This window comes from Gadus macrocephalus, chromosome 19, assembly GCF_031168955.1.
Source record: "Gadus macrocephalus chromosome 19, ASM3116895v1".
NCBI classification, from domain to species: domain Eukaryota; kingdom Metazoa; phylum Chordata; class Actinopteri; order Gadiformes; family Gadidae; genus Gadus; species Gadus macrocephalus.
The window spans coordinates 4,436,461-4,451,068 of record NC_082400.1 but is presented as its reverse complement, the minus strand read 5'-3'; the positions used below and the strand labels follow the sequence as shown (position 1 = coordinate 4,451,068).

General features: G+C 45.5%; 1 protein-coding gene across 1 annotated transcript; it reads left to right on the top strand.

Annotated features, from left to right (window-relative positions):
* The first annotated feature begins 105 nt into the window (after positions 1 to 105).
* fktn (fukutin) lies at positions 106 to 14,056 on the top strand. Its single transcript, XM_060038966.1, has 11 exons — positions 106 to 661; positions 747 to 925; positions 2,873 to 2,911; positions 3,104 to 3,292; positions 3,789 to 3,944; positions 4,995 to 5,125; positions 6,474 to 6,606; positions 10,527 to 10,656; positions 11,222 to 11,355; positions 12,899 to 13,041; positions 13,130 to 14,056. Exons 2-11 carry the CDS (start codon positions 830 to 832, stop codon positions 13,344 to 13,346), a joined length of 1,368 nt encoding a protein of 455 aa, XP_059894949.1. The 5' UTR covers positions 106 to 661; positions 747 to 829; the 3' UTR covers positions 13,347 to 14,056.
* The last annotated feature ends 552 nt before the right edge of the window (positions 14,057 to 14,608 follow it).

Below are 14,608 nucleotides of genomic sequence, written 5' to 3'. Positions count from 1 at the left end.
GCCTTTCACTTCTGGTGTCACTTCCGCCGCCATTGGGAAGAATCTCTTCCGGTGCACCCTGATTAAAAGAATAAAAGTCCCCTCTGCCCACTTGACCGTTGACATCTCCCGGATCGTAGACAACAACAAATAGGAATAAATCAGACAGCAAGAACAACGTTACAGAACCCTGTAGTTTGTTCCGAAACCGATACCTGATATTACTCATAGCTGTCACGCTGTCAGAAGCTGTCAGAATACTTTCTTCTATGTAAGAAAAGTATTTTGACAGCTTCTGAGAGCTTTTGACAACTATACAAAAGTATTCTTTAGTTATTTTATTAGTTCAACAGGGTACAATTAGAACCATTTATACAAATGAATATATTACATGCAAGCTATTTATAGTATAAAATGATATATATATATATTTGAACTAGTCATCATTGCAACACATTGGTATCGATGAGAAATCACACACGATACACTTGGACTTTTATCTTGAAAGCGGTTTCAATACGACGCGCAGGACACGGAAGCGCGCGGACGATCATCAACATACCCGTCATGCGCTTGCGCAGTTCTAATATTTTGATATGGATGTATTATAAGCTGTTAAAGAGCGTAATCAGATCTCCACACAACATGCCTTGAATACCAGCGACGCGCTCTTGCGTTCTTGGTAGGTGAAACAAACAAGTAAACAAATGAACAATCAAATAATTAAAAAAACAGCAGACGAAGCCTTAACACCGTATCGATCACAGCCACTCGTGTGGTCCTGTTGTGTCGCCACGGTTACTGGATTCAATAGGGGTAGCGGGAGAGCCGAATCTCCCGGTTAACGGGGATGCCACGGCTGAACAAGACCGGCCTCCTCGCGGTCCTGGTAGCGGCGAGCTCCGCCTTCCTGCTCTTCCAACTCTACTACTACCGCCAGTCATCGGTGAGTGCTGAGCACGAGAACCCCCGTGGTTATGATGTCATGGTGGACTTTATCAAGTTCAAGTTCAAGTGTACTTTATTGTCAAAAATCTATGTAACAGGGCTAGCACAGAAGTTCGAAATTGCGTTTGACCAGTCTCCAATGTGCAGTTTAACTAAAAACATTTAAATAAGACATTGACAATAATCTCTCACTCACACACACACACACACACACACACACACACACACACACACACACACACACACACACACACACACACACACACACACACACACATAGCAGCAGAAGTACAATCAGTGGTCACAAGGTGCAACAGTAAAGTAAAGTGCAACAGTAAAGTGCCAGTGGCATGGTGAAGTGACTATGGAATGTTCATGTGGTTTTCTTCAGTGTGTTGATGAGTCTGATGGCTTGTGGAAAGAAGCTGTTACTCAGTCTGCTTGTGCGGGACCGCAGGTTGCGGTACCGCTTCCCTGATGGTAGAAGGGAGAACAGACTGTGTGCTGGATGAGTTGTGTCTTTGATGATGTTCATTGCCCGCTTGGAACAGTATGAAGTGTACAGTTCCTGAATGGCTGGTAGGGGTGACCTGATGATCTTTTCTGCTGTCCACACTAGGGATGGGCGATATGGCCTAAAATCCATATTGCGATATACATGCAACCTATTGCGATAACGATATATATCACGATATAAATATTTAATAGAACCATTTCAGAACAGGTTACATAGACTCTAAGGAAAGCTAAACTGCTAAATGTATGTCGTTTTGAGAACATTTATTGTGCAAAACTAATCATACAACATAATGTTGTAGCTGCAGAGACTTTAAAAAAGAAAAAAATCTTCTGTGTAATGACGTATACTTAATGAAATAAAAATTGGTGGTGTCTTGTTAATAAAGAAACTGATACTGTGAATTAGGGAAATACGTCCAGCATTAGGCATGGCTATTTTAAATAAAGAAAAATCTTCCAAGTGTGTGCACAGATACTTGCTATTAAAACATAAAACAATAAGTGCTCTCATGAAATGAGAGCAATCACCAGCTCCTCCGTTTCGCTTTCAGCCATATTTATTTAGATGACGATGATGCGTTGAAGCCGGTTGGAGCTCATGGCTCTTTAAATTCCGCGGGTCGCGGACGATGCGTTGCAGCTGGTTGCAGCTCGTGGCTCTTTAAATTTTGCGTGTCGCGGATGATGCGATGTAGCTGGTTGCAGCTCGTGGCTCTTTTTAAAATTCGCGGGTCGCGGACGATGCGTTGCAGACGGTTGCAGCTCGTGGCTCTTTATATTTCGCGAGTCATGGATAGATCGCGTCAAACATACATTATCGCGATAGAGCAATATAACTAAAATCTATCGTAGGCCATTTTTTATCGTTTATATCGTATATCGTTTATATCGCGCATTCCTAGTCCACACCACCCTCTGCAGTGCCTTCTTGTCTGCAGCTAGACAGCTGCCGTGCCAGACAGAGACGTTGCTGGTCAGGATGCTCTCAATAGCACCTCTGAAGAAGGTGGTGAGGGCAGAAGTGGGGAGGTCAGCTCTTCTCATCCTTCTCAGGAAGTGGAGTCGTGTCTGCGCCTTCTTGACCAGCGCGGTGGTGTTGGTAGTCCATGAGAGGTCATTCTTGATGTGCACTCCCAGGAACTTATAGTGTCAAAGTGGACGAGATGATGTCATGGTGGACTTTATAGGGTCATGGTGGACGTTATGATTTCATGATGCACGTTAGGATGTCATGGTGGATGATATGATGTCACGTTGGACGTTATAGAGTAATGGTGGACGTAGTGTCATGGTGGTGGACATCATGATGTCATGGTGGACGCTATGATGTCATGGTGGACGTTATAGTGTCATGGTTGGTGATATGATGTCATGTATGTGTATGTACCAAGTTATGCTATTTTCTATTCTAATGTATTTAAAATAGAATGGAGGAAACACTTCACGGCAGAAAGACAATCAATGGGTGAGTCATCTATCTTCCTGTGTGTCTTGTCCCTCTGTTTGTATGACTCTCTGTCTGTCTTTATCTACAGTTCTCTCTCGTTGTCCATCTACCTGTCTTTCTATCTGTCTGTTTAGATATCTGTTTGCCTGTCTGTCTGTGGGTCTTTCATTAAATGTGTCGCAATGTGACGTACACCCCCTCTCCCAACAGGAAGCGCTGAGGCGTGTGATGGCTGTGGCCCGCAAGCTGGCCCTGCCCATCTTCCTGGCCGACCCAACAGCGCTGTCTCTGATTGGCCAGACGGGCGGATCGGCGGGCGTCGGGCGTGGCTGTAGCTTCCTGTGCACCGGGAGGCCGGTCACTGCCTTCGCCGCCATCGCCGACCACTGGAAGTACGATGTGAGTGGGCTCAGTTTAAACTTAGTTAACAATCATACCCAGTATTATTATTATTTTTTATTATTATTATACTGTTGTGCAATGGTATCTTAATGCCAAGTAAATGCTTGATATTAGCTGTTAGCATTAGCCACTACCAGACTTTAATATTTCAACCACTGGCGGTCCTCAAACGACTGCAGTGTTAAATAGTTATGTTAGCTCACTCTGCAGACACGGTAATATATTGGTAATATATTGTTAATTCAGCAGAACATGTGTAGAGAACTTAAAGCTAATACTTGCAAGGTTTTTACAAAAGATGCACTGAACCGTAACTTTACGATAACTTTATCATTATTTCAGAATAACTAAACCATAACTCTACTGTAACTGTAGAATAAATTACCATAAATTAACAGTAACTCTACGTTAACTTTATGGTAACTTTTATTGTAATTTTGTCGTAACTTTATGGTAACGTATCGTAACCCTTCCATAATGATTGGTGGTCCAGCGGCAGGCTGTTGCCACGGCAGCCAGTCAGAAGGGCCTGGAGGTGGAGCAGGTGCGCGGCCGTGACCCCCGGCTGCTGGAGGAAGGGGCAGAGCTGTCGGCAGCCCAGATCCCTCTGCACTTCCTGTTCCGCTCAACCCATGGCCACATCGTCCAGGTATTCTTTCTCTTTTCCTCGCTCATTCTCTTTGTCTCTATGAAAAGTGAGTTTTTCAATTTTTTTGGTTTACTGGCATGACAGTTATATGTATAAAATAATCAATTGCATACGAAAATGTACATGAAAAAACACAAAAATAAATACATGGAGAAAGAAACACAAAACAACCAAAAATTGGATAACAACAATGAATCAAGAAATGTTGTCCCTTACGTTATGGCAGTGGTAGGTAAGTTGGGCTTGCAGCCATTTATTTTCTACGCCTTTAGGGGAGAGGTCAGGACATAAAGGGAGGCAGAAATCCCTTGTTGTTATGAACACTCTGAGTTGAGTTTGTATTCTGCATACATTTGAGGGCAAGTCCAAAGCAGAATATAATAAAGACCTTCTATGAAGATATATTACCAATTATATGTAAAGTTGGGTTCATTTTAGCAGACAGACATCTAGAAGATAAACTAGAATATGGGTTTCCTACAGAAAATGCAGTAAGTGCTGTAGTGTAAAGTACGATTAAACATATGTTAATATAGCTACATATTTTTAAGAAATGTTGAAAAGGTAGGATAAGTAGTGATATGGTAAGTAGCATTGGTATATTACAGTATTAGTAGGATACATAGTAGTATTGGTATGATAGAAGTATTATTAGTAAGATAATAACTTAATATTTTTAGCATTGCACGTTTGTAAAGAATAATATAGAAAAAATGCTAATGAAGCCCTAAGGAAAACAAAAGTGGAGCGCTGAAAATTTGTGCATTTAAGAAATACATATATTGCCAAAACAGAGAGGATGGCAGTTCCAATTTTCTAAAATAGTTTCTCTCTCTCTCTCTCTCTCTCTCTCTCTCTCTCTCTCTCTCTCTCTCTCTCTCTCTCTCTCTCTCTCTCTCTCTCTCTCTCTCTCTCTCTCTCTCTCTCTCTCTCTCTCTCTCTCTCTCTCTCTCTCTCTCTCTCTCTCTCTCTCTCTCTCTCTCTCTCTCTCTCTCTCTCTCTCTCTCTCTCTCTCTCTCTCTCTCTCTCTCTCTCTCTCTCCACTTCCAGGTGGTGTTGCTCTACCAGAGGAGTGGGGGCTATCTGTGGCACGCCCCCCTGCGGTTAGCACCCAGCGCAGACCGCCGCCTGGCCCCACCCAACGCCCTGCCCTACGGACGCCACGCCGGGGCCTATCGCAGGTGACACACATTGTTTCCTACACCTTCGCTACGATGTGCATCGATATAACACAACCTGTAATGTGGTGCTTTCTTTGTTCCCAAATCTGCGGCAAGACATACTTTCAAACGTTTCCCTCAAACAACATTAATTAACGATATTCACGCAGCACAATAAAATCATAGAAGAACAATACAGCTAAATGGAATAAGGGTCAGGGTTAGTCCAGAGTGACTCAGATTGATTCGATGCGCTTATATTTGTTAGATTAATGGATGCAGACCAAAAAAATCACACCGATTACAGAGTACTCAGAGTCAGCACTCAAGAATAAGAACACTCAGAATGTTAAATGCAATTCCCACATTTCGGTTAGCACATTGCCTTATTTTGAAATGGTATGTAAAACATCGGGAAGAACATGCGTACAGCTACGGTGCATTTTTATGCAGATTGCAGATGATACAATAGTTACTTTGCCTGTTCCCAGAGACAGGCTGTTGATGAGCTCCGGACTGCCTTTAAACATTTGCAGGCCTAATTGTATAACTTATAGTTGGAAAACCAAATGTATGTTATATTTTCCAGAGCGTTGTTATTGTCAGCTTTCATACCTCAGTTGTAAGAGTCATACCATAAATCCTTGGGTATTAAGTTGGACGAAATCTCTTTTAAATTTAGCAGTGAGGAAAACACTTGTTCAGGCTGCATTCTTAAGTGTTCTAGACTATCAAGAAACTTGTACACTCACTGAACTCACTTACATCATTTGTTTGATCTGGTTCCCCGGTCTTCATTAAGCCTCAGGCGACAGCAGAAATGTTTACAAAGCTATACTGAACAAACCCCATTCATATCTGGTGTTATTTCATGGATAGGAAATTACACAGATGCCATGTGACGACAGCTGTTATGATTTCCACTCTGCTAGACGGCCTCTCTACCGGGTAGCCAGGATGGGTTTGAACTTGTTATCGCGGTATTCTCCTATGTTGTGGTCGTGGAAAAACCTCCATAACACACGACAGCATCATGTGTTTGTCTCCCTCGGAGATTTCATAGCTCTGATCAAATACCATGGATCTGAAGATTGCAATTACTATGCATAAACTGGCAATGGTGTCTGTCATCTCTTTTATCGTGCACATTTTCCTAAATTGTTCCTTGTCCGTCTAGACATGCGTTATTCTATGATTAGCTCCATTACTTTTAACAGGTCTACTAACTACTTTAGTTACAATCAATCAAGATGTTCAAGTTGTGAGTTGTAGTATGGAATATGGGAAGTAGAAAACGACGTGTGTGTGTGTGTGTGTGTGTGTGTGTGTGTGTGTGTGTGTGTGTGTGGGTGTGGGTGTGTGTGTGTAGGCCAGATCTGGTGCTAACGATGCTGGATGGACTGGATGTACAGGTTCCACGAAACTCCTCCCACTTCCTGACCCTGCGAAGCGAAGCGGACTTCATAGAGTGCCGCCACAAAGAGGCCCGAGCCTTCTACCAGGTGTGTGTGTGTGTCTGTGTGAGAATATGTCGTTTGAGGCTATGTTTTTCCTATGTTTCCCCCCCCATCACAACTCCCTCTCAAACAACTACCATGGCCTGTCCTGGCCTGTATTGTTTAATGTGAAGGTAGGTATTATCATTGGCGAAAAAGTTGTATTAAATTATATGGCACCAAGGATTATTTTTGACGGCTCAAGCCTGTAAATAAATCACTTTAACCAGTCACATGGGGTAATCTTTGTCACAGTGACCCTGGTCACTGTACGTTGTAGGACATGGTGGAGGTAACAGCCTTTAACCTTTTTTCCACACCCAGCCCTCTTATTCAGTCATAGTGGTGAATGACATTCATAGATGTACTACTTTTATTGAATAAACTATGAAGGGTTGGGTTTCTGAGAATCTTATATTTCACCAGGGTGTGTGTCTGCCCGCTGGGCCACGGTTGAATTTGAGGACTGCGTCCATGAGGGGGTTCTGGCCCCAAGGACACTTATAGTAGGACTCTGTGGTGTGTTGGGAGGACTCATTCTGAGGTCACAGAGTGATAGAGATTAAATATCGAGCGTGCGTAAATGTCTCTGTGAGTAAACTATTGACTCGTTCTTCCGACCTGCGGCTAGTGTGCCAGTGCCAGAGTCCTGCACAGGTCTCATTTTGCAAACCCGCACCCGCCCGTAGCAGCAATACTTAAAACCGCATCCGACCCGTGTTGCGACAGTAGCGCGAATAACATTCCGCACCCGACCTGACCCGCTATAAAGTGATATCAACGACCCGCACCCAAAGGAAAATTTGCCACATTAGATGTAACGCCGGGGAATTACGCTACGTTGTGTTGGGCCTGGTGCTTTAGATTGCTGTGCAAATAAAGCACATCATCCACTGTTGACGCTTTTAGTTGGCTCCTCCGCTCCTGAATAACATATCCAGCACCGGAGAAGTCTCGCTTGCAATCACAAAACCCACGTCCGTCCCGAAAAAAACACAAAAATTAAAAAAACACTGCAGTTAGGGGTCACGGTGCTCCTAGTGAAAGAGTTAGTCTGGAGCCCTGCTCATGTTTATTTTGTATATCTTTAATGATCAATTCAATATTCTCTGCTTTCTCTAGTATTTGTTTTTATTGTTTCTAGGTAATTATTTACTGGTGTTAGTCTGAACAGAATCTGATCGTGTTCAGTCTCTCTGTCTTTATAACTAGTTCTCTACGCTCTCTTACAGAGAATGTTCCAGTGGACCAAGAATGGACCACTTTCTTTCCTTTGGGCATGTTTTCAGTGCTACTGATGTTGCTGTTGGCTTTACTTTGTAATTAAAGGGATTCGCCAATACATCTTTAACTAAGCGTTTGCCTGTCTTAACCAGATACATATTCATGTTGTTGCATCCAGGCAGGGTGGGCAAGGGACTATTCTGAGCACATTGGAAAGTAATTAAAAACAATGTTTTCCCCTCCCATGAACAGGAGTTAGGCAAGGGTAACTCTGCTAGTCAATGCCAGAGAACTCCCCTTCTGGCTATACGATGATGAATTTGGAATTAAACAACTGAATCTGGGTAAGACAGGGAAACAATTAAAAAATATCTCGGCCTGTCCCTTTGAATGTTTTGGACAGCCTGAGCATTGCCTTCAATAGTGTGGGTATTGATATTCAGGAAACACCCTCTGTCCCTTATTTAGTCTCTCAGCCATTCATAGCGTCTTGGTATTGTTCAGTGCTTTCTTGGGTCCATCTGTAGGGTCTCTGTATTCTGAACACCATAGTGGGCTTAGTGAGGGAGAGGTTTGTTGAGCGAGGGAGTGATTTGGCTGGGGTCTGATAAGGGGGTTAGGGCTTGACTGGGAACTCGCTGAAAAAGTACGGGACCATGTCTGTGAACATGCCATCTACAGAGCTGCGGCTAAGGGATGAACACTAACTTTATGCTATAGAGTCCCCTATAACATGACCATTCACAATGAAGATTTTTTCTCCTCCGTTTTCCTTTGAAGCGTTTCAGGAAGATCTCCGTAAAGACGGACTCATGCGAAAACGCATCTAGCTGTAGAAACCACCAATAAAAGAAGAAGACGAGGCGGGGAAAGCTTTTTTTAACCTTTAAGATTGAGCACAAAAATACTTTTTAATGTACAGTTGGACATTTAATTTACCAAGGGGCTCTGGTTAAAGCTACAAAAAGAATACATATCAAACAAAACCAATTAGGCGGAACTCTAACATTCCCCCTCTGATGACGTCATCGTTTGCATCTGGCGTCCACACGAATCCGAACACAAACGCATAGCGCCGTTTTTCATCTTATCCACCCTGGGACCTGGTTTCAAAAAAGTGTTTTTTCGGCCACTGAAAACGCCGGATCCATCTGGACGGTCGGCCGAAACGCACAAGACGTATGCGTTTACACAAAAAAATCGTTTACGTGTGGACGGGGCCTAAATGAGCCAGAGGCGTTTAATTTGGAGTAAATGTTTCGTCTTTAGTACCTGACACATCAGGTTATGTTCCAGTCTGGGCATTGAAGCCACCATTTATGATGACCTTTTATGTTATCCTTTCCTTGGTGTTCACATATCTCTGACTCAAGACAAGGAATATGTCGTCCCAGACGTAAGGAGATTCACATGGGGGGGATGTAGACAGCACATGAGCATGTATCCTGATCAGATTTACCAAGAACAATTGTTTCTCTGTTCGCTGGTGGCCAGTTGCTGATCAGCTCTACACCATGTTTATGATTAGTTTAAAACTGTTCAGACCAAATGCTGAGGAGTAGAGAGCCAGGATATTACAAGAATACAATTTTAATGAACACATTTGAAGCCAAGTGAGACAAGAAAACAAATGAATAAATAAATTAGTAAATATAGCAAATGACACAGACTGTTAAAGGAAGATGTTTGCAGATGTCTTCAGATCAACCATTGCTTGCTTAATCTGAAGACATCCACCACATCCAGAGTACATATAAATAATTGAGTTTGTGTTTCTGTTAATTCCCGTGATGTAGAATCTCTTTGTTGTGTCGGGATATGTATTTGTACAACCCCGTCTGTGGTGGATGAGTTGGCTCATTAGCAGTCTGCTACACAGTCTCCTTCAGGCTCTCTGGGTGTGTGTTGCTGGAGGCCCCTGATGGGGCTAGTGAACAACAGCATGGGGGCGAGCACTCTGCCGGGGCCGGACATGTCCTGGTTATCTTTGGGACCTGTACTGGCCTGCTGGGATGGCTGGAACGACTTCTTCAAAGATCCCATTACATGCTTTTTTAGGGTTCGTAATTGCTTTTGGGGGTACTACTAGAATGGGGTTAAATACCTGTATGTTATAATCCCCCTTATTATTCTCGCACTGTTAATTTCTGCAAAACCTGTTTCAGCGTCTTTGCAAAAACGCTGTTTTGTATGATGTTGCTTTAAGGCCCGCCTCCAGAGTATCCCAGTCTGCTGTGATTGGTCGAACACTTTGCGTGCGTGTCGACAAATTCACACCCACGAGAAGTTGTAAACATTACGGGTAGCCGGGGAGGCGGGACTTCTGCCCTTCAGCACCGCCCACTGGCACAGTCTGACGTCACACTGTTACGGAAGTAAGGTTTGAGGGCAAACAAGATGTTTCACGCACTTATTGAGGGGCGTGCCGTGCTCTGTGCGACTACTCCACCTGGCTCGGACTTAGATTTCTTTCTAGCTTAGCAGACGTAAAACATGTATACTCTAAAAGCAAAGGGAAAAGTCGAAAAAGAATGATATCATATCACCCCTTTAAAATCTCTCTCTCTCTCTCTCTCTCTCTCTCTCTCTCTCTCTCTCTCTCTCTCTCTCTCTCTCTCTCTCTCTCTCTCTCTCTCTCTCTCTCTCTCTCTCTCTCTCTCTCTCTCTCTCTCTCTCTCTCTCTCTCTCTCTCTCTCCTCTAGCTGTACCCTGAAGACGGCTCTGTGGAGGCGGCAGAGTTCCGGCGGGCGGCTCGCTCCGTGCTGTCGGTCGCCGCCCGGACCCTGGACTCCCTTAACGTCCCCTTCTGGATCAGCAGCGGGACCTGCCTCGGTCCGTCCCTCTGCTGGGAACTACACCTCTTTCTTCTGGTCGCCTCACCTCTCTCTGTTAACGACACCTTTCTCTGTTTACCACACCTCTCTCTGTTAACTACACCTCTCTCTGTTAACTACACCTCTCTCTGTTAACTACACCTCTCTCTGTTAACGACACCTCTCTCTGTTAACTACACCTCTCTCTGTTAACTACACCTCTCTCTGTTAACTACACCTCTCTCTGTTAACTACACCTCTCTCTGTTAACTACACCTCTCTCTGTTAACTACACCTCTCTCTGTTTACTACACCTCTCTCTGTTTACTACACCTCTCTCTGTTTACTACACCTCTCTCTGTTAGCTACACCTCTCTCTGTTAGCTACACCTCTCTCTTCTGTTAGCTCCACCTCTTTCTACTGTAAACTACACCTCTCTTCTGTTATCTCCACCTCTCTCTACCTCTGTCACTACTGTTGACTACACCTCTCTCATCCTCTCTCTCTGTATTAACCGATCGTGTGTGTGAGTGCGTGTGTGTGTGTGTGTGTGTGTGTTTTAACCGATCCCCTCTCTCCCCAGGATGGTACCGTCAGTGTGGGTTCATCTCATACAGTCGTGATGTTGACGTGGGCGTGTCCATCCGTCACTACCGCCCCGACCTAGCCACCGCCTTTGCTAGCGCCGGCCTGCCCCTCAAACACAGCTTTGGCAGGGTGAGCCTGCTAGCCAATAGATTAGCATGCTTATGAGACAGAGCTCGGTGCTCAGGGTCATTGTGCTATGGTTTGTGAACCTGCTATGCTAATAGGCTGTAGCTAGGTCACCACAGACTGTAGGCAAAATGTGTGACAAGTCATTAAGTATACTACTGAATTACTACTTTATGGTAGGGTATTTGAATCGCCTGGCAAACCCGGTAACTTCAGTTGGGGCTGTTCTACTGCTAAAAACAGTATAACATGTATTCTGTCAGATACAATATACTGTATGGTAGAACCGTAGCAGTCCACCACATGCTGGCACCGCTCAACAACTTATCCCCCCTAATTTTGCCCTCGTGTTATTTCACCTTATTGCCGCTACTGTACTGTGATCCTGATGGTCGGCCTCATCAGCCTCAACACAGCTCTTCCACTCTCTCTTGGTATCAGCGCTGATCCTGGCCCTTCTCAGATCCCCTCTGTGTTCCACATGATGATAAACAGACCCTGGTCATAGAATGGGACCCAACCTCTCTGCAGCTAGAGGAGGGGCTGATGTGTGACTGTCTCTCCAGGTAGAGGAGGGGCTGATGTATGACTGTCTCTCCAGGTGGAGGACAGTCCCAGGAGGAGGGGCTGAGGTGTGACTGTCTCTCCAGGTAGAGGACAGTCTCAGGAGGAGGGGCTGATGTGTGACTGTCTCTCCAGGTAGAGGAGGGGCTGATGTGTGACTGTCTCTCCAGGTAGAGGACAGTCTCAGGAGGAGGGGCTGATGTGTGACTGTCTCTCCAGGTAGAGGACAGTCTCAGGAGGAGGGGCTGATGTGTGACTGTCTCTCCAGGTAGAGGAGGGGCTGATGTGTGACTGTCTCTCCAGGTAGAGGACAGTCTCAGGAGGAGGGGCTGATGTATGACTGTCTCTCCAGGTAGAGGACAGTCTCAGGAGGAGGGGCTGATGTGTGACTGTCTCTCCAGGTAGAGGACAGTCTCAGGAGGAGGGGCTGATGTGTGACTGTCTCTCCAGGTAGAGGACAGTCTCAGGAGGAGGGGCTGATGTATGACTGTCTCTCCAGGTAGAGGAGGGGCTGATGTGTGACTGTCTCTCCAGGTAGAGGACAGTCTCAGGAGGAGGGGCTGATGTGTGACTGTCTCTCCAGGTAGAGGACAGTCTCACGAGGAGGGGCTGATGTGTGACTGTCTCTCCAGGTAGAGGAGGGGCTGATGTGTGACTGTCTCTCCAGGTAGAGGACAGTCTCAGGAGGAGGGGCTGATGTATGACTGTCTCTCCAGGTAGAGGACAGTCTCAGGAGGAGGGGCTGATGTGTGACTGTCTCTCCAGGTAGAGGACAGTCTCAGGAGGAGGGGCTGATGTGTGACTGTCTCTCCAGGTAGAGGAGGGGCTGATGTGTGACTGTCTCTCCAGGTAGAGGACAGTCTCAGGAGGAGGGGCTGATGTGTGACTGTCTCTCCAGGTAGAGGACAGTCTCAGGAGGAGGGGCTGATGTGTGACTGTCTCTCCAGGTAGAGGAGGGGCTGATGTGTGACTGTCTCTCCAGGTAGAGGACAGTCTGGAGCTGTCCTTCCAGTCTCCGGGGGGCGGTGTGAAGCTGGACGTCTTCTTCTTCTACCAGGAGGAGAGCGAGGGAGTGAGCGTCGTCTGGAACGGCGGCACGCAGGCCAAGAGCGGCAGGAAGTTCAAGTTAGACACACCTGTCTGTCGGTCTTACCTTACTGTCTGGCAGACCTGCCTACCTTCCTGTCTTATCTACCTGTCTTTCTGTCTCAAGGTATGTGTTTCCTAGTTTTAAACTCTGCTGGGCGGAGCTGGCGGGCGTGCGTGTGCGTGTTCCGTGCACGACCCTGGACTATGTGCGCGCCAACTACGGGCACGAGGCGTGGTCGTCCCCGGAGACCGCCTGGGACTGGAAGACCTCGCCCGCCAACGTGATGGAGAACGGAGTCTGGCCCCGGGGGGACTGGGGCCAGGTCATCCAGTCCTACTGAGATACACGGCGTCAGATACACTTCATCACACTGCATCGGTTACACTGCGACATACTGCCTCGTAATGACTCGGATATACTGACTCAGTGACTCAGACATACTGACTCAGACACACTGACTCATACTGACTCAGACATACTGACTCACACCGACTCAGGTATATTGACTCACTGACTCAGATATACTGACTCACACTGACTCAGGTACAGTATATTGACTCACTGACTCAGATATACTGAAACTTACTGACTCAGACATACTGACTCAGACATACCAGCTCACACTGACTCATACTAAAGCAGTATTATAACCAACTATGCCACACATGCTGACATGTTCCATCAAAGCCGACAGGACCTTGCTAAAACATTTTTACAGTATTTGCCGTGTCAGCCGGACTATATTACAGATAATTTCCTCCATCAATGCTACTGGTGTGGGCACAACTGTTTACTACTTTGTTAAAACGTTGCTGTAAAGTATCATTGAAAAATACTTTTCATGTCTTTAATTTTTTGTTTTTGCCTTTATGCTGCTGGCAATGTGAGCTGTTCTGACGTGTTTTGTTTCATCTTATTAATGCCATTCACAACAATCATTTGTTTTGCCCCATGCTAACGATTACTATCACTTCAAGCATAAATGTTCTTACAAAACCGACTGTTTTAGTTTTCATTGAATAATAAAGTTCAGACAAAACATTGTTCAAACAGGAAGGGTTTGATTGTTCAAAGAGATTTATAGATTCTTGTTTATAGATATTCAGATAAAGGTTCAAGTATTTATAGAGTTAATCCTGAGGAAAGTGTTTGTCCCAGCAGCTCTGCTCCAGCCTCGTGAGAACATCCTGATCTCTGAGCTGGGGAATAATCAACTGCATCATAACTGTTCCCACATTCTGTAAAACATATCCACCAGCACCTCCCCCTCTTCCTCCTTCACCCAATACCTCCTCCTACTACACCCAATACCTCCTCCTCCTCCATCAGCTCCTCTTCCTTCACCCACCACTTCATCCTCCATTACATCCTCCTCTTCCCCACCTACAACTTCTCCCTCCTCCTCCTCTTCCTCCACCCACCACTTCCTCCTCGTCTATCACCTCTTCCTTTATCCCGCACCACCTCCTCCTCCTCCATCACCTCCTCTTTCTGCACCCACCACTTCCTCCTCCGCCTCCTCCTCTTCCTTAACCTACCACTTAATCCTCCTCCACCATCTCCTCTTCCTCCACCCACCACTTCCTCCTCCTCCTCCACCAT

What these genes read in the sequence shown, in the direction of transcription:
- fktn (XM_060038966.1), top strand. Translation starts at nt 830, where the DNA reads ATGCCACGGCTGAACAAGACCGGCCTCCTCGCGGTCCTGGTAGCGGCG. An exon ending in GGCAGAAAGACAATCAATGG is followed by an intron (nt 2,912 to 3,103) that starts GTGAGTCATCTA and finishes CTCTCCCAACAG; the next exon opens with GAAGCGCTGAGGCGTGTGAT. An exon ending in CACGCCGGGGCCTATCGCAG is followed by an intron (nt 5,126 to 6,473) that starts GTGACACACATT and finishes GTGTGTGTGTAG; the next exon opens with GCCAGATCTGGTGCTAACGA.